The sequence below is a fragment of the Cynocephalus volans genome, chromosome 17 (genome assembly GCF_027409185.1).
Source record: "Cynocephalus volans isolate mCynVol1 chromosome 17, mCynVol1.pri, whole genome shotgun sequence".
Lineage (NCBI taxonomy): Eukaryota > Metazoa > Chordata > Mammalia > Dermoptera > Cynocephalidae > Cynocephalus > Cynocephalus volans.
This window is the reverse complement of record NC_084476.1, coordinates 11,026,377-11,044,756: the sequence shown is the minus strand read 5'-3', so window position 1 is coordinate 11,044,756 and position 18,380 is coordinate 11,026,377. Positions and strand designations below refer to the sequence as shown.

Below are 18,380 nucleotides of genomic sequence, written 5' to 3'. Positions count from 1 at the left end.
TTTTGACCAGTAAGGGGATCGCAACCCTCAGCACAGTGTGGTCAGCACCACGCTCAGCCAGTGAGCGCACCGGCCATCCCTGTATAGGATCTGAACCCGTGGCCTTGGCACTACCAGCACAGCACTCTTCCAAGTAAGCCACAGGGCTGGCCCAACCCATACTGGCTTAAGCAAAAAGAAGAATTTGTTGGCTGACATAACAAAAGAGTTCAGAGGGCAGGAGTAGCTTCAGGTATGGCTGGAAGTAGGAGCTCAAAGGACGTCACTAGGGTCTGGTTTCCCCGTGTCCCTCCTTGCTCCAACACCTCTGGGTGGACTCCATTCTGACACATGTTCTCCCCTTGTGGAAGCATGGTGGTGCAGTAGCTTCACCTGCTTTTCATCTGGGTTCAAGTCCAGAGGCAAAGAGCAAGACTACGTTCCTGATAGTTCAAACAGAAGTTCTAGAATTCAGTCTCATTGGTCCTGATTGATCTAACGAGGGTCATGTGCACTCTGAACTGGCCACTGTTTTCTAGAATAGGTCATTCTCTGATTGACCAGGCCTGATCTGGAAATAGGGTCAGCTCCACTGGAACTCAAGGGCTAACAGTGACAGGATGGCTGCCCCCAGAGTTTGGTGGGGAGGTGAAAAGTCAGAAAGCAGAGGTTGAGTGGATGCTGGATGTCCAGAAGAAAACAGGTGTTAATCAACTGAAATTTGAGTCTCTCACATTAATCAGCACGGTGGGTGGTTTTTGGCTCCCCTCGGCCATACGCCTCTCTCTGTGCCAGGCTTTGCAGGCATCATGCTCCTCACTGTGGGTTCCCGGAGATGCATTCCTCTACTTGGCTTTGAGGTTGGCCTCCTGGATCTGGTTTGTACTCTGTTCTACTCTTGTTCATTTGAGCCCAGTTCCTCCTCTTTACTCTACAATCCCAGGCCTTTCCTAGACATGGTGGCGTGGGTGGTAGAGGAGCCCTGTGGCATTTGCTTGAAGCATGTAGGGAGCAGGTATCACAGAAATAGGGATTAATTTCATCTCGGTGCACTAGTTTCTTTAGACTCCTCAGTTATGGGGTCTGAATGCTCTGTGTCAAGATTCGTGGTTATTAAGAAGCGCTCTGTGATCATTCCCTTCCTACACACTCAAAAATCCTGTTTGGCAACCTTGTTTAAACTAATTATGTAAACAGGATTACAGGGGTAGGAAATAGGTAAGAGAACAACCATACTTCAGGTGCCTTACTGGCAGCCATTATTTACATACAAATAGTGGAAATCAACAATTTGGTAATGAACGTTTAAATTCTAATTCTGGCTACTGTGGTATTTTAATTACAAACTATACTATTATAAAAAAATTCAATTTTTAACCAATTTAAACAATACCAAAGAATGGATTTTTACCAATATGTGTTTTGATAATCAAAACTAGAATCTTTTTTCTTTCACATCATTTTGAAAAGATTGCTAAAGTAGTTTTGTTTCATCTTGGGGCAAAACTTCTTTTCCAGAGGAAGACAATTTTAGTGTTCTTTTTAAGTAAGGACGAGAATTCAATATTTAGAACTCTAAGTCACTTATTCTTAAAAACAGGCACAATTTCACATGTTACTTTGCAAGGGTCTGGGGTTGTTGGCTGGGGGAGACAGAAACCTCACGGCCGTGACCGAGATGTGGTGAAATCAGTGCTGCAAATTGGAATCACTCACCTAATAAGACAAAATTGTGGCTTAGAATAGTTGCTGTGGTGCACTGAGCAGCTCACCAGAGGTGTCCATGGAGGAAGCCTTTTCTCATTTTAAGAGATGATTGTCCTCTACGTGAGGTCCCAAAGATGCAGTTCTGTGTGGAAGTTGAGAAACTGAACACTGGATATGGCTAAGCTAATCCTGTTACAATTCCTAAGAGCGTTGCCTGTCTCAAACACGCCTGACTGTGTGGGGTGGGGCTGGTCTGTGGTGGGTGTGAGTATAAAATGACAGCAAGTATGACGTGGTGTCTGTGACGTACGTGGACCCTCTGTGTCCACTCTTAATTGTGGTGGTCCGTGGGACATGTGCCTCTGGTTTTGTGGTCTGAAGATGTCTCCCAAAGTGACCCTGAGAAAGGGGCCAACTGCAGGTGACACCGGCTGTCCGGGGCTGTCTCCTGATGTTGGGCATGCAGCAGAGTGGAGGGCTGATTGTTCTTGTCGTTAAAAACCAGATGTATGTGTCTGTCAGTCCTTTTCTCCCTCTGTCTCACCCTGACTGCACAAAGGACTCAATGTGGGTTATCACATTACCTATATGAAATGGCAGAATGCAAAGAGTTTTGAAGACTTAGGAGCATGGCAGATGTCAGGAGGAGTAGGAAGATGAGCCAGGGTGGGAGAAGACGGCTGTTCAGACAGGACAGTCCCCCTCAGATCAGGCTCTGAACTCGGATGCCCAGAGCACAAAGGGAGGTGACGTAACTCACCTTCAGGGGAATGAGTTGATTCCACAGTGTTTGAGGATGTGACTCTTTTAAATGAGCGGTTTGCTTTGCCGCTCAGGTACATGCTTTGTGCTAACCCGCCCCATGAAGATTTCTCTTTTCTCCTAAAGGGAACTGAACAGCATGGGGATCTGGTACCGAATGGGCAGAGTCCCAAGAAATCATGACTCATCTCAGCCCACAACGCCTTCCCAGTCATCAGCTGCTTCCACCCCGGCCCCCAACCTTCCCAGGTGAGGCCTCGCCAGTGATGTCTTACGCTGTCATGTGGTCTTGGGTCCCACAGCACAACATTTTAGAACACCTCCACTTAGTGACTGCCGAAGTAGTGCAAAATACAGCTGAAAAATTGTAGGAGTAATGTACTTTTAGAGGAGATTTTTCAAAACCTATTTAGAAAGCTTTGCATTACATGAATATAAAGGCCATTCTGTGTTCTATTTTGTGCATATTGTTCAGGGTCCTAAAATAGCAGAATATGCAACTTAAAATTGGCTTGCTATTCGAAAGATCACATAGATATGCACAGACACGTGCTTTGTAGCCACGTGGTTGGGATCACTTGCCTTAAGAAGGTGGAATTCCTTCTCTGTTTTGGCCAGCAACTCCTTTGAAACTCAGGAGGGCTGGTAAGTAATTACATTTATTTTCATATTGTTTCTTTTCCCAGTGAGCTTCAGATTAAGAAATGGGTATGAGATAATAATGAGAAGTTTTTTAGGAGATTTTGGTTTTAATAATTGTTTCCACAAAGAAACTCGGGAAAGCAAACTAGCCATTCAGCAAACTGACTTCAGTGGTAATGGAGGTAGTAATGGTCTTTACGCTTTTGGCAAAAAGCAGATGATAAAAAGAATCCTGTCAAATAAAAAAGCCTATGTGTCACTAGTTGTAAATTGTTTGAGGGCAAGGAACAAACAGCAGTGATGAAGTTTGGGACCGGGATTACAAAAGGAAATAAAACAAGGATGGGGAGGGCAGAGTCTTTTGGGGATCAATGCGACGTCACTGAGACTGGATCTAAAAGCTTCCACGTGAGTAGAGATGAATCAGGAACAGCACAGAAAAGTCACCAGCAGGGTCCTTGGACTCCACACACCACACCCTGCCCTTGGGAGGTGTCACTGGCTCTCTGCACTCTGTTCCTCACCAAGTGCCTGCTTCACTTGGGAGAACACAGCTGTACTGAGCCCGTTCTCCAAGGACTCTGTCCTTTGGGACATCCCTCTAGAAAGACAATCTGGTCTTTCTCATGACAGTTTCACAAACCAAGACTGGTATTTAAACTTTACCCCTGGAATTGTCTGAAACTTCAGAAGTTTTCAGTTTCACTTTGGTGTAAAAAGCTATGAATATGCTTCCCAGAGGTGCAGGTTGAGTAGTTGAGTCTCTTTGTTTAGGTTCAGGAGGGTGCGGCCAGCAACGTTGCAGCTGGCACTTGTTCCTTTCTCATTGGCCAAGAGCACCATCACAGCTCTGTCCTGGAGGGTGCTGCTGAGGACTCCCGCCACTTGTGTTGGAGTCATCACAGGCCCATCACCTGTGCTCAGGGTCAGCTGAGGCCATCACCTGTGCTTCGGGGGGGGGTCAGCTGAGCCCATCACCTGTGCTTCGGGGGGGTCAGCTGAGCCCATCACCTGTGCTTGGGGTCAGCTCAAGTTTGGGCTCATTGCAAAGGCTGGAAAGCTCCCAAGGGATCAGTTGTCCTGAAGTAGTTATTGCTGCTCCCTGTTGACATCATATGGTCTGGAAGGGCCCAGAAATGGGCACCACCTCAGGGAAGGTTTTAACTTTCTGTTGGGTAAAGAATGAATACTAATTCTTCCAGATAAAGCAGAGAGAGTGATCTCCCTAGAAACTTGCCGGTCATTGTGAGTTCAGGGTTACTTGCAACTGAAGCAAGACACCTGCAAACACCAGGCTGCTGGGAGCCAGGTGGAGGGTAGCGCATCAGAACCAAGTGTTTATAAAGCTTATGTATTTTATAACCTCTGTTGTACAGTTTATGGTTTACAATGGCTGCAAGGAAATTGGATCAGTTTTGTTTTACTTGCCAAATAAAACAAATGTCAAAATAGTCAATATAAAATGTATTCTAATTTGGCTGAGTTAAATCCGCCAGTATGCAGTAGGATAATTGAGTGTACATTAATGCTTCCAAGGAAAAACCACTTGTCTGTCCCAACCTCTCCCCTCTCACTGACAGGAATTCACAGGTAGCATAAGCACCTATGTGAGCCTACTAATCCATCAGGGATTTTAATTTTTTTTTGTTTTGGGTGGATTTGGGGGGGTATTATTTTCCTATATAGTATATTTGATTAAAAAAATGAAATTCTGATTATTTATTTGAATTTTCCATTGAAGACTTATCAAATGATCCTTGAGGCTTCCATGTCTGTAAACTTTCTGGAAGAACAACGTGACAGCCTTCTGTCTGGGCGTGAGCAGGGCTGATGCTTGTGTTCCAGGTGCTAGGTGTCACCCGTGGGCCTGTACGGTAAATACTAAGCTGCCAGAGAACGTTGAAGCTGCCGTGTCCAGCTCCTGTGATTTCTTGTCTTCTGTAAAGCTATGTGACTATGCCAGTTGTCAGGTTGAGGCAATAGCTATGCTAATTGGATAGCTAGGCATTTCATCACTAAAGGCAAAACATTTCATTATTTTAGTTATACTAAGTTTTCATTTGTATTGTCAGGGCTAGGGCTCAGACTCTTCAAACCAATTGTGCAGACTGGGTCACAGGCCCCTCACATGCCAGGCTGGATCACCAGACCCCTCACATGCAGGTCCACGCTTGGTAATTGGAAAAAATCCTGGAAGCCATTGGCAGATGACATGAGCTCAGTCCTCAGCAGCAGCAGTAGCAGTGGTAGCCTCTCCAGGCATCCCGGGAGCACTGGCAGCAACAGCCTCCAGCAGTAGTAGCAGCCTCCTCGTGCCCCTCCACCCGGCCATCCTGGTGGCGGGGTGCACCATGGATCAGAGCCACTCATCCTTTATACTTAAGTCCATAACCCAGGACAACTGAGTGCACATGCACAATCACATTAGACGATAACCAAGGAACACCTGGGCGCACATTCATATTTACATCAAATGCTCAGCAAGATTCTGAACATCTGAGGGGCCCTGACCATTTTCCTATATTTTCCCACCATCTTCTCTCTCCCAGTCCCAGGTTTGGAGCTGAACTGGTAGCCTCCTCTTCCCTTCCTGTTTCATGCTTCTGCTCCTCTGCTCACGGGGCTACTTGTGCACCAGGGGTGTCTTGCATCCTTAGCTCTCTTCCTCTCCCAGGAAACCTTCCCTGAGCCCCTTGAGTCTGGGCCTGTGCTGGGCTCTCCTCTCTGAGTGCTTCTCAGTCGTTTTGATTTTTGATTTCACGCTGTGCTGTAGTCAAATTGTGAGCTCCTGGAGGGCAGGGGCTAGCTAGGTCTTGTCCCTTATCTCCCCAAGTGCCCACGTAGTCCTGGTGGGCATTCAGTTACCCAATAAATGCTGTTCTAGCAGCTGAAGACCCGTGCTGTAGCCCCTCTAGATGACTCCCAAGTCTCTGGGCACCAGGCAGATCTTTTCTGATTGTGAGAGTTGGCAAAATATAGAAAATAATGAAAAAATCAGAAATTCCATTTCCAGTGAGCAAATGCTCATAACCTTTTGTCATGTTTTCTTCAAGTCTTTTTTCTGGGTACTTTTTACATAGGTGATATCATATCATATAATGGCAAGTTTGTATTTTCCTGCCGTTTTCTTGTGCAGTATTAAACCACAAACAGAAGAAACACTTTTCAGTGTGGTCTTTGTGTGGACATGGAAATCAATTTGCCAAGTCAAGGCTGCGGGGAGAGTGGTGTGGCAGCGCCCTCTACTGGCCAGCTGTGGAGGTTCCTGAGCCTGGGGTGGCTGGTTTTCCCAGCAGATCCCTGGGACTGGAAGGAACGAGGGAGGGGCCCATAGCAGACATTGCTGCCTTCTTGAGAACGTAGATGTTCATCTCAAAAGCTCCAGATGTGTGCTCTGCCTCCATTTCTTATGTTGTCATTTCGACTTCAAAGAATTCCCAGCCATTTTTTGGAGAGCTGCCATCCCCAGCTTTATTTCAGATAAAAGGGGCATTTGGTGGACCTTTTCACAGGTAATGGGCCCCACCTGAGGACCTCACGGTCCTAGCAGTACTGCCCTCTTTTTCCAGAGGCAGGTACTGCCCTGCCCAGAGCTTCCTGCCTTTTTCCTCCCTGTTACTGTAGAAAATGCTTGTGGTGAAACCAGATTTGGAGTTGTCCTTTCGGAGTGGCCAGGCCTCCTAGAGAGACAAGGGATGCTCCTTGGCTGTATCCAGTGAATTGGACACAGTGTTTGGTGAAGTTTGTGGCAAAAAGTGGCATAAGATGACTTGGCACAGCTTCTGTTCCTTGGCCATTGAATCTTTATCTTACGAACAAACCTCTGCACACGTTTCTTGGCAGTTTCCAAGTGAAGGAGTGCAAGTCGCTTCTTCCAGGACTTGGAGCCTCCGTTTTCCCTTTGGTCGGTGGGCTGCTCCATCCTCTGCCCACCCAGTGCATGCATGTTGATCAGCAGAGTGGGCTGGTCCGTGGCTGAGGCCTGATCCCATCTCCCTGTCTCTCTTTCGGGCTGGCCCCAACTTGCGAGCCAGCCTCCTGCACACGAGCAGATGATGGGCTTTCTGATTCTGCTCTGTGCTGCTGCTGTGGGGCAGAGGGGCAGGTGGAGGAAGAACCTTCCCCAATTCTACCGGAGCAGCCCTTCCACCTCTCTCTCACACACAGGGTCCCACAGATGATTTTGCTGGGAAGAAAAGGTTCTGCTGCTGCTCCCTAGACAATGAGCTTTGGGAAGAGCTTTGAGGGGCAGGTAGGTTCACAGCTGATAGAGCACCAGAAGCCCTGAGTATGGATGAATGAATGGCTCTGTGTTGACCTGGGAGGAGGCACTAGTGGGCTGCTGCCCCGAGCTTGCCAGGCAGTAGAGACAGTGGCTTGATAAAGACATCAGAGGCATGCTTATAAAATTTGCAGATGACACAGAGTCATTAGGGAGAGCTGATGTACTGAATGACAGAATCGATACTGCACATCTCCACAGCTTGAATACCCCGCTGGAACCAGGAGATGAAAGGTGGTGGATGCAAACAGCGAGCCCCCCTTCCCCTCAAGGCTCAAACAATCAATAGCACCGGAACCCAGTCAGGAGGCCTGGCTTAGCAGCCGTGTGTGTGAAGTGACAGGATGGCACCAGCTCAGGTTGTGTGGAACGCAGTCTGGTGTGCACCACTGGGGACGTCCCATGGGGCACTGTCCCACACCTGCCAGGTACGTGTGGAGGGTCATGTCCACTACCGTACACCATCACATACAGTTCCCTGAATCCAGCGTTGAGTTTGAATAGGAGGATTCTTTGAGCTTGACCTGAGTGGAGGCAAGGCAGCAGGCTTCAGGTGTCTCCTGGCCAGTGTACAGCAGAGAGAGCAGAAGTGTTGCAGGTGGGGTGGGAGGGGAAGTCACCAGGAGAAGGCAGAATTGGATCAGGTAGCCTGAAGTGATAAGAAGGTTCATTTGGCTTAACATTTAAAAAAATTCATAAATAGAACTTCCAAAGGTGAAAATTCTGTGGTGTTGAAGAAGCCACCTAAGGGGTCATGAGCTCCCATCTGCTGGAGGTAGTCAGGCGGCATTTGGATTTTCCAGACTTTTTTTGACATCAGTGCTTCTTAAACCTTATTACACAAGTGTATCCTGTTTCCTGTTCCCACCCTCAAAAATTCAGATTCAGCAGACCTCCATGTTAGGGCCACAGACCTTGCCGAGGGTGACTCTGGGGACCTTGAGGGGGCAGGAGTGGGTGTGGGCCACTGACATCTGCTCTGGCCTCTGTTGGTGCTGCCTCCCTGTCTGAGTTGCAGCTGTCACCATCTCCTGCTCACAGTGCCAGATGTCAGTGAAGGGGGCTTGAGTAACCATGGAGTTACTGCTGTGGTTCTGTCCCTGGGGAGAGGCACAGAGAGGCCTCCCAGAATTCCTAGGGCCCCTGCAGTGCTGACACCATGTCTCAGTCCAGCGTTGGCATGTGTGAGCTGGCAACGGGTATTTTGTCCCTCTCAGAGTCCACCTGAAATAAGTAGTTTGGACTCCAGACTGCTAGAATTACAGGACATTTTGTGTTTCTGTGGGCATTGGGCTGGGCTATCCTAGAAAATCAGGAACATGGGGTTCCAGGAGCTATATTCTGCCCTTCTTGTTTGCCTGGGGTGCCAAGCTGTGCACACTGTGGTCCTGAAGGAAAAACTGCCACCTGAACTCTGCTGTGTGCATACCCCAGGCTGTGGGCATGGGGTACATCCTGTGACCCTTCATCGACACCATCCCTTTCTGGGAGAAAGGGTTATCTTCCCATTGAAAGCCACAGAGCACACTTCCCAGCTGTTGAGTCTGGACCAGCAACCTCCCCTGCAAGGTGCAGCCTTCCAGGAGCCTCTGCCAGGTGTCAGTCGGGGCCTGAGCTTCACTTGAAAGGTGGCCTGGCACTCCAGAGTTGTTCCAGTAATCTCCCCCTGCCTTTTAAGCTTCAAGCAAGTTGTCAGTCACAGGTTCGAAGTATGTTTCCTAGTGGCAGACATAATTGTACTTAACTTTTTGCATGGATGTTATCAATCTGTGACAAATGGGCATTTTGATTGCAGAAGATCTGTCACATGCATTTAGTCTTCCTCTCAGGGACACCAGGATTCAGTCACAACTTTTGCATGTTGATGTCAGGTTTTGAGAACATAGATCCTTGCTGACCTCAAAAATCATTCCATCACTCCAGTCCCAGGGCTGTCATCTAAAAGGCTAATGGCCCTTCTGAAAGGAGAGGAAAAAATCATGCCATGGCGATCTGGAATTCAGGCCGTGCCACCCAAGCTCATCCCCCATCACATCGTTGTCAAGAGCCCATGAGTGAGCCATGCTCCATCCTGGCCTCCCCCACCCCCCTTCCTGCCAGGCACAGGGACAAGCTCTGCAGCTTCCTGATCAACTCGCAGAGTAAGTCAGCAGTGGAGATGGAGCCTTAGGTCACCGCCTGGAGGCCTGTTGTCTACGCTGACAGCCTCAAATCCTCAGGCTGCCTTCTGTCAGTTTTCAATTATAAGATGGTCTTTGTACCACAGATGACATCTGTCACCTGCCCTGTTGTTGCAGGACTAGAATGAGAAGCCCAGAGTCGCGCAGATCAGGGAGGCCATGTTTTCCTTTTCCCGTTGAGGTGTTGACCACCTGTTCTGAATGGCAGAAGGCTTGGCGCTGGAGGCCTTCACCTGTGGGAAGGCCCGGCCGTTTCTTCTCAGGATTTAAATAGGGGAAGGCTCAGCACAGAGGACTGGAGTTGGAACCTGTGGTTCAATGTAAAGTTCATCATTTATGAGAAAGGGTTATATGTGTCCTGCCTCAGGGTAAGATAAGAAGGCAAAGCCAAGGGCTGATTCTGGTGATCTTTCCCCCCCCCCAGTAGTAAACAAATTGTGACGTGGATTTTGAGTTCCTCTTCCACAGTGGCAAGAGACGGTTTTGGGGCCTGAGGGCCTTCAGAACCTTGACACCTTTGCAGGTCCTGTGCAGGCATAACTGTGGGACTGGCTTTACTTGAAATAATTAGATTTCCTCTCCTCCACACTCTAAAGATGGGACACACGTTGTCATTTCTTTCCTTGATGAGACACTCCTTCTTAAGATGAAGACTACAATTTGGGGTTATTTTGCACAGAGAGCACAAACATTAGCACTGTGATTTGAATGATCCCAATCTGCAGGTGGTGCCTTATACCCACTCCAGTCGGAAGTAGCAACAGCCAGCGCCGTCTCAGAGAAGAGCCCCCTGGAGGGGAGGACCTGAGCACTCAAAGCTGGATTGGGACTAGACTTCTAGGGCCCAGAAATGATTTCATTTAAATAGCTCATGCTTACATTCTTTGCCTGTAACCTTAAAGTTCTATCTTACCTGCCATCCCATTGAGGTTTTCACGCATGCATGTGTTCTTTCCTCAGCCCGGAACTTTCACTTGCTTCCTGTTATCTGACCTGCTTCCCACATCATCTTGAATTAATGGCCAGTCTCCTTTTGGCTCCTGAGCATGTCTGTCTTGTTCCAAAAGCATCTCTGCCCTGGCCATTGCCAGGTACCTCACCTCCTGCCAGCCACTTCCCTCCTAGAAGAGAGAGACTGGACTCCGGAATGCTTAGGGTGGGTCCTGGCCACCCCCAGGCCTATGGTCACCCTCACCTCGTGTAGGAAGAGGCACATGTCACCTTCCCTTCCTCTCCTCCAGTTGCCTCCATGCACTGCATCCTACAGTGAGGCATTTCCTAGCTCCCTGTCTTTGCTGCCTATATCTATGTTTGATCTTCCTGACTAGATTTGCTGCTTGTTGATGACAGGGGTTCCCATGTTTACTTTTTCTTCTTTAAAACCTCAGAAAAAGCTAGTCCCATACAAATAACAATGATAATATTGCATCACTGTGCACTGAAATTTAGCAAGTACTTTCGTCTGTGTCATCTCATTTGTTGCTCACATTAAGTGTTCAGTGAAAAAACGTATGGCCCCAAGATGGTCAGGACCCCTAAATACCAGGTGCCTTTCACATGGTAGGCACACAGAAAATATTTATTGAATGTATAAAGTGAGCTAGTTTAGATGCTTATTACCAGGCATCATGTATTTATACATCTCTCCTTCCATCTGTTCTTCCGTCCATCTGTCCATCCATCCAGCAGAGACATACTGCATTTAGTAAGTTTCAGGCACTGTTCCAAGTACTTTATAAATAACAACTCATTTAATCCTAATAATAGCTCTGTGAGTCAAGTACTATTATCACCCCCATTTTAAGCTGAGAAAACTGAGATCAAAGAGATTAAACTCCTTGCCCAAGGTCACACAGCTGGCAAATGACAGAGCTAGGGTCTGAACCCAAGCAGGCCAGCTACCTTTAGATTGCAGACTGCACCTGTGTCCTGCTGCTCATGGTCACAGGGTCCCCAGTTGTGAAGCCTTTCTCTGGGGACCCAAGTGTGTGCCTGGCGGAGCTGGTGGTTGGGGAGCAGCCACCCAGGGTTCCCAGCTGTCTTCCCATGCAGCTTCTCCATGCTCCGACCAGCAGCTGGTGGATAAGGACATCCCAGAGCAGCCGTGTGGGTGGGGAACTCATCGGAAGCTGCCTAAACAGCCTGCCCTCACATGCTTAGGGAGATGTGCGAATGCTGGCTGGGGTCTAGTGCACTTGAGCTGTCCATGCAGACCGTGGAAAGCATGTGGAGGCCATGCATGGGAAGGTCCCAGTGTCACCATTTCCTTGACGGCTTCAAAGTCCACGCTTCAGCAGGATTACAGCAGTGTGATTTATGCTGGTGATCCTGAGAGTGGTGTGAAAGAGACCTACAGAGTGAGGTTATTTGAATGTTTTCAAAATACTCGTGAACAGAGCTAGGGCTGCTTTTGTAACAGTATCAAACTTAGTTTTGGTGTCAGAGTAGTTTTGAAGGGGAGGTTTCATCAGAATGCAGTTTGGTATTGTTAGATATGAATGATGAGTTTAGGCTGAGCTTTTTGATATTAATTTTTAATATAGCTGCTTGGGAAGTCAGAGCTTCCATTTAATAAAGAATTGGCCATTAGTCAATACAGCTTCCACCTCTGAGTTGGCCTTTACTGTCTCACGTCACACTCTCACAAGGTGTTTGCCACTTGTAAATATGTTATCTTTGTAATTTTTGCAACTTTGTGAGGGTCTTATTTTTCTTGGTGGTTGTGATGGTTATGTGTGCTTTTCTGTTGCTCGGAGAAACAGGGTTATAAATGTGAAATTATTCCCTCCTGTGTCTGGCTCTCAAGTGTTCGAGGGCTCTTTGTGCAGTTGGTTTCAGCTCCAGGGTTTGGAGAAAGGCCTTTTTCAGGATTATGAAAATAGTTTTCCATGTGTCAGAACAGATTTATCAGTTCACTTTAGGGTCGGTTTTGTGAACCAGACCATTTAGAGGAGGATATTTTACCTTTTATCAGAGTGGAAGCTGACAGTCTATTTGCAGGTCGCTCTTTGGAATATTTCACCCAGGTCTCTCAGTGTAAATCTAGCCACTAAACAAAGTAAAATGGGCGTTAAACCAGTGATGTTTCCCGGGATTTTACTGCACCCCCCACCACCATTATGCTGTTCTATTTCAAGGCAGGGTTTCAATTATTAACTTGGATATTTAATAAAATCCTTTGCTTGCAGTAACTTTTAAAAGGCCTTTCGAGTTTATTTGGGTCGGATTTTTGCCCGTGGACAGGGTAGACTTCAATTTGAGTATCCTTCTTGAGCAGCAGATGTTTTGTTTCCAGTTGAATAAAAACATTAATAATAATAATTATTGGAATAGATACAATGATCACCATCATCATTATTATTTCAGCTACAATTTTCTGTGCATCTTGTGCCAGGCATTGTGTAAACACTATGTATATGTGTGTGTGTATGTAGTTTTAATCTTTATAGCCATGCTGTGACATGAATAATCATGTCCGTTTTTTAAGAGATGAGAAAACTGAAGCTGGGGAGATCATGACTTACCCAAGGGCAGAGGATTGAGAGGAGCTGGGATTGGAGCCAGGTCCCACCATTGTGCCCTGCCTGCCTTCAAGGAGCCTCAGGGCTCCCTGACTTTTAGGACTTGTGTCTCCTGCAGCCAGCAGGCACAACCTTGCATGAGACCAAATGTAACCATCCAGCCCATAGCCCACATTCCACCTCCTCCTCAGTCATGGCTTTATTTTGCTGAACAAATTGGCAAGAGGAGGAGAACGTTCTCTTGGTTCTTTGCTAGGGGGTGTGTTTTTAGCCCAGGCCTTTTGCTGCCTGCCCTGGGCTCTCATGCACACAGCCATATATGAATCTCGTTTGGCAGCCCCCCTCCTACTCTTGAATTTGGAAAAGCGGATATTTTAGTAGGCTGGAAGAAGATGAAAAGCTAGCAGTACCCATATGTTCCTTGTTTTTAAAAGTAAGGTCAGCGAGGTTTAGAGACTCTTTAAATATTTCAGTTTATAATATTAGACTAGATCATCTGGAATGGAAGTGTGGTGCCCCCAGTCCCAGACTTGGCTTTTTTCTTCATTTCTTTTATATGGGAGGTAGGTGTTTTGGCATTGCAGGGTTCAAGAGTAGTAAAACTTAAATGTAGTGAATAAATACCATGATTTGGAGTTTTGTTGAAGCTATGAAAGTTAGTTTCCTTTTTTTACTTTATTATTATTTTTTTTTTAAGTAATCAGTGCCTTGAAAAATAGCCGACTGGTACAAGGATTGTAACTGAAACCAAAGCTGCCCAGCTTTAAAGGAGTATAGTCTTTGGCATTTTTCTAAGGAAGCACTTTCTTTACTCATTTAAATCTTCCCAGGTAGAGATTAGACATCCATCCTGAAATGTACATTTGAATAGTTTGAAATTCAGCTCAAGTGTGCAATTTTATTTAAGATATTTTCCCGTGGATTATGAATGGTAAGTGATGTGGTGGCTATTTTTCTTGATCCCAGGATATTTACAGAGGCCTGGGATCTGAGCGACTGTTTCCTCTCGGTATAGTGCGCCTAACATTCTACACTTTTCATGGCACTGTGAGACAAGGAGCCTTTCTACCGCCATGACGTGACGTTGGTCACCAACATGCGCTGCTGAGAGACACCTAGGGGAGGGACGGCTGTAGTCAGCACCCCTTAGAACAGCTCAGGAGCAGGACGGAGCCTGCTCTTCCCCATCGCTGGCATTTATTGTCATGTCCACCGAACACATCCACTCTTCATACCTCTTCGATTCTAAATTTCAGAAGCAATTTGTCACTTTAGAGAAGGGTGTCATTAATAACCATTATTTAGAACTGTCAGGTCTTCCTCTCTATGTGTGAGTGTCTAAGCATACAAAAAATTGGCCTTGTTGGTGGCAAACAGTGCCTCCATATTGACAGATCGAGACCCACCCCCTCCACTCTCAGCCCTCCTCACAATCGAGTTATTCCACGTCTGCCTTTAATCACCGTGAGGGTGGCGACAGAGAATGGCTAAAGCATGTCCTCCTGGAATTCATTAGTGTTATTACAAAAGACCATGTTGTAAATTGAGGTTTGTTTTTTTTTAACTGCTTGGAAAAAATTTCTCCTTAACTATTTCATTTTATTGTACTTTAAAAAAGATTTTTCTCATCAAACATTCAAACATTTGAAACAGAGTAGTTCAGAAACCCCGACTTCAGATTCCACTGGGTTTGGACCCTGAGCAGTTGTTCCTAATGAAGCAGAAGTCGCATCTGGTCACCCTTGGGCTCGGGCAAGGGCCGAGTGGTTAAGAAAAAAGAGTTGCCATTCAGTGTATGTTAATGCACATTGTTATTCTTTACCATTAAAATTCCACTAAAGTACTAATAATTACTGTTAATATCTTTCAGTGGAAACTTACAGTAAAGGAGCAATAGTAGAAACAGTATTTAAAGGAGAGCTGCCGGCATGATAAGAATGCAAATAAGTGTTATTAGCCTAATGATTTTGCCGTCGCCATGGCTGTGCGGCAGCAGTGTTGTGAATATGTCATCCGGCACCCGTGAATTTGGAAAGTGTGTCAAAACACAACTTCAATTAGTTTGCTCTAATTATGGCTCTGGAGAGTTTGTAACTACATCACTCCTCATTAAAAGAGATTTTCTTATATGGATTAATGTAATATACAAAGGAAAGTTTCAAAGTTCCCAATGCTATTTGCTCCCACTGCTAGCAAGCTCAGAGCAGGCCCGATGGAGCCATGTCTCCCACGCAGGCCCCGCCAAGGCAGGGGGCTGAGCACGGGCTGCTGCGAGGGGCTGCCACGAGAGGAGGCCGCGCTGCATGGGGCGGCTCTGTCCTTCTGGCTGGTGATCTGCTTCCTACTAAAAGTGGCCATTTGCAGGTGGAGCCTTGATGGTTTCTGCAGGAGGGTCATTGAACCTATCTCAAGCCTTCAGGAGAAGATTGCTAATCTGAAAATACCAGGATGTCCCCCATTCTTAGGATCTCCGTGGAGTCTGGAAGCAGAAAGATTTCTAAACCTACCATAGCCAAGTGCAATGTGCAAAGTCAACCTTTGGTCCTGTCCTGGGGCCCTGAGGGAGATTATGTGGGGAAATTTGTTGTTTTGGGTCATGTGGAATCACATGGTGTTTGTGAAATGTCAGTAAAAGTCTTTTCATATAGTGAAAAAAGAGTACATTAAAGAAACATAATCTCTCTAAACTGATTTGTAGTTATAAATGCTGTTATTGAGCCTTTGCCATTTTGAAGGAGGAAAAACAAGTTTACATCTTGTTCAGTTACTGACCGTCCCTCCCCTGGGCCTCAGCTGTGCTCCACAGCACCCTCCTTTGGAAGGCTCCCCTCTGCCAGGGTGCAGACAGCGTCACCTTGTCACCTTGTCTCAAGTCGGCCACACAAGGCTGTTTCCTTGAGCTTTCCCACCTCCCCCATCCTCCTGAGCAGCTGGCCACAGCAGCATTGTGACTTCCCAATTTAAGGAGTTCAGTGGTGCATGTTGAATCCAAGAGTTAAATTTTAGAATGCTGGTTGAGAAGGCCTGGGTTTTGTTTTCCTCCCAATTTATTTGCAGAATGGATAATATGCAAAATACAGATTTGAATACATTTTTGTTGGCCTTTAAGGTTCTCTTTGTCATTGTTTTTGGTGAGTAGTGTGTGCGCGCACGTGAGAGAGAGAGAAAGAAGAATAACTTGGGCCTTCTTTACACCATTCACAGGCAGTGTTACCTTGAGCAAGTTATATCACTCTTCTGAGCCTCAGTTTCTTCTTTTGTGAAATGGGTAGAAGAATACTTCCTTTGCAGGATTGTTGTGAAAATAAAATGTGGGAACATGGAAAATGTCATACCTGATGCACACTGGGCACCTATATATATGTCAACTTTCTGTCTTTGTCCAGGGTTCATTTCAGAATTTAGTCTGAGTATGAGCAGTTCATTCTCGTAGAACTTTCTCTTGCTACTGGGCCCCTGCTGCTGCAGCTGTGACTCCAGTCACCAGCACCCCCCTCCAAGTTCTCACAGAATTGGGGATGGGAGCAGGCTCCCTCCCCCACAGAGCTGGAACAACAAAGGCTGTGCTCATAGGTGAGCAGCTGGTAAGGGGTTAAGATAGTAATTGTGTAAGTCTTCCAGGCTTTCTCCCAGTTCTGCGATAATTTGATGAAGAACTTCACCCTAATTAAATATTCAAATTAGGAATAAGTGTCAGTATGGCTTCCCATTGCCTGGAATGATGATTAATTGTATTCAAAACTCTAGTGGCCCACTGTAATCTAAACCAAACTGTTGTTCTTGATTATTTCTGTACCACACTTGCCATGTTTTTGTTTTAAGATTTAAAATAGTAATTGATTTGCCATATGCTGTCGAGCTGCCGTACTTTAAAGCTATGCGTTTGGGAACCTGGGGAGTTTGGAATTGTGATTTCCTTAGTCTTCCAGTGGCAGCTTTTTGTTTCCTTGTCCAATGCAGAGTGATTTGGTTGGTGTGTGTTTGTGTTGTCCATGAGGAAAACTCATTGCATAGTCATGTTGGTAGGTTGAAGTTATATTGATCATGGCACATGAGTTGCTTGAATGGAGGATGCACGGGTCTGCACTTTTATTTACTTTGTGCTTTGGATTGTCTCAGTAAAGCAACATGGCGTAGTGGAAAGAGCATGAACTCAAATCCTAGCTCAGTGAGTTTCCTTAGCTGTGTGACCTTGGGCAAGTTCCTTAACCTCTCTGAACCGTTTTTCCCACATCTGTAGAATACTGCTTAGCTTGCTAGGTTGCTTAGATTACAGGTGAAGCATGAAGAATAGTACAAGTGTCCAATAAGTGGTAACTGTCATAATTATAGATGATTACAGGAGCGAAACCTTTAGCGCCTGCCTCCTTCAGAAAGCCACTCTCTGACTCAGTACCAATCTCTCACTTCTTTGACTTTCGGAGCCTGTGTTGTCCGTATCTTGCCTTGGGACATCTCTTGGGTCATTGTCTTGACTCTTGCATTAGTGTTTCATTGCTCAGGCCTTTTCTCCCCTACTGTATTCTTTCCTCTTTGCAAATAGACCATTGATCCCATGTTCCTGGGTACTTCACAAAGGCTAATGGAGTGTCTGGTTCATGATTGACTCTCAACAGGTGTTTGTTTGTTTGTTTATGCCATTGTTTTAAAATTGACTACCTTATAGTCCTTTATTGCATTATCTTATAATAGAGTTTTTTACTTTGTGGTATAGGAGATTTATGTGTGTGTTTCAATTTACTTGTAGGTAAATTCCTAAAGGGAAAGATCTGAGTCTCATTTGGTTTCTTAAACTATCTCAGTGCCAAACATAGTGCTTAGCATACAGCATGAGTGCAATGAATAATGAGTGGTCTGAGCCAGTCGCACCGTAACTAACTACAGCAGCCTTGTGTGCCTGTTGATACCACATTCTCCCTCCCCTAATGAACATTGGGTCATGTTCATTATATATTTAGAATTAAGTTTTAGGTCTGGGCATAGAAAGTTTATGAGATAGTGAATACCCCTGCGGAGGAAATAAGTCCATTTTAGGTTTTACAAACCTCACTTGTCTTTGCTAGTGTCAATTACAAAACAAAACAAAAATCTCATCACATGGTGAGAAATACCAGTAAACTTTGCACATGGTAGTTTCTTTCTGAGGTTGGCTTCAAAATCAATGAGAAAAAAAAAAGTCACCACAACTAAAAATATTTTAGTGCTTAAAGTCACTAAAATAACTGACTCTCTGTTCTAGTGGAATCAATTTACAAGAAAAAATTATAGTATCTTCTCACATCTCTGGGTCTTCAGAATCTTAATTGT

The 18,380-nt window shown here is 45.8% G+C and overlaps 1 protein-coding gene across 2 annotated transcripts in view; it reads left to right on the top strand.

Moving 5' to 3' along the window:
• The window catches only part of MVB12B (multivesicular body subunit 12B), a 181,965-nt gene that overhangs the window by 78,908 nt on the left and 84,677 nt on the right, over positions 1-18,380 (top strand). For both annotated transcript variants that reach the window (XM_063081985.1, XM_063081984.1), the window contains one exon: positions 2,575-2,697. In XM_063081985.1, coding sequence (XP_062938055.1) covers positions 2,575-2,697 — 123 coding nt within the window. The remainder of the gene's footprint in view (positions 1-2,574; positions 2,698-18,380) is intronic.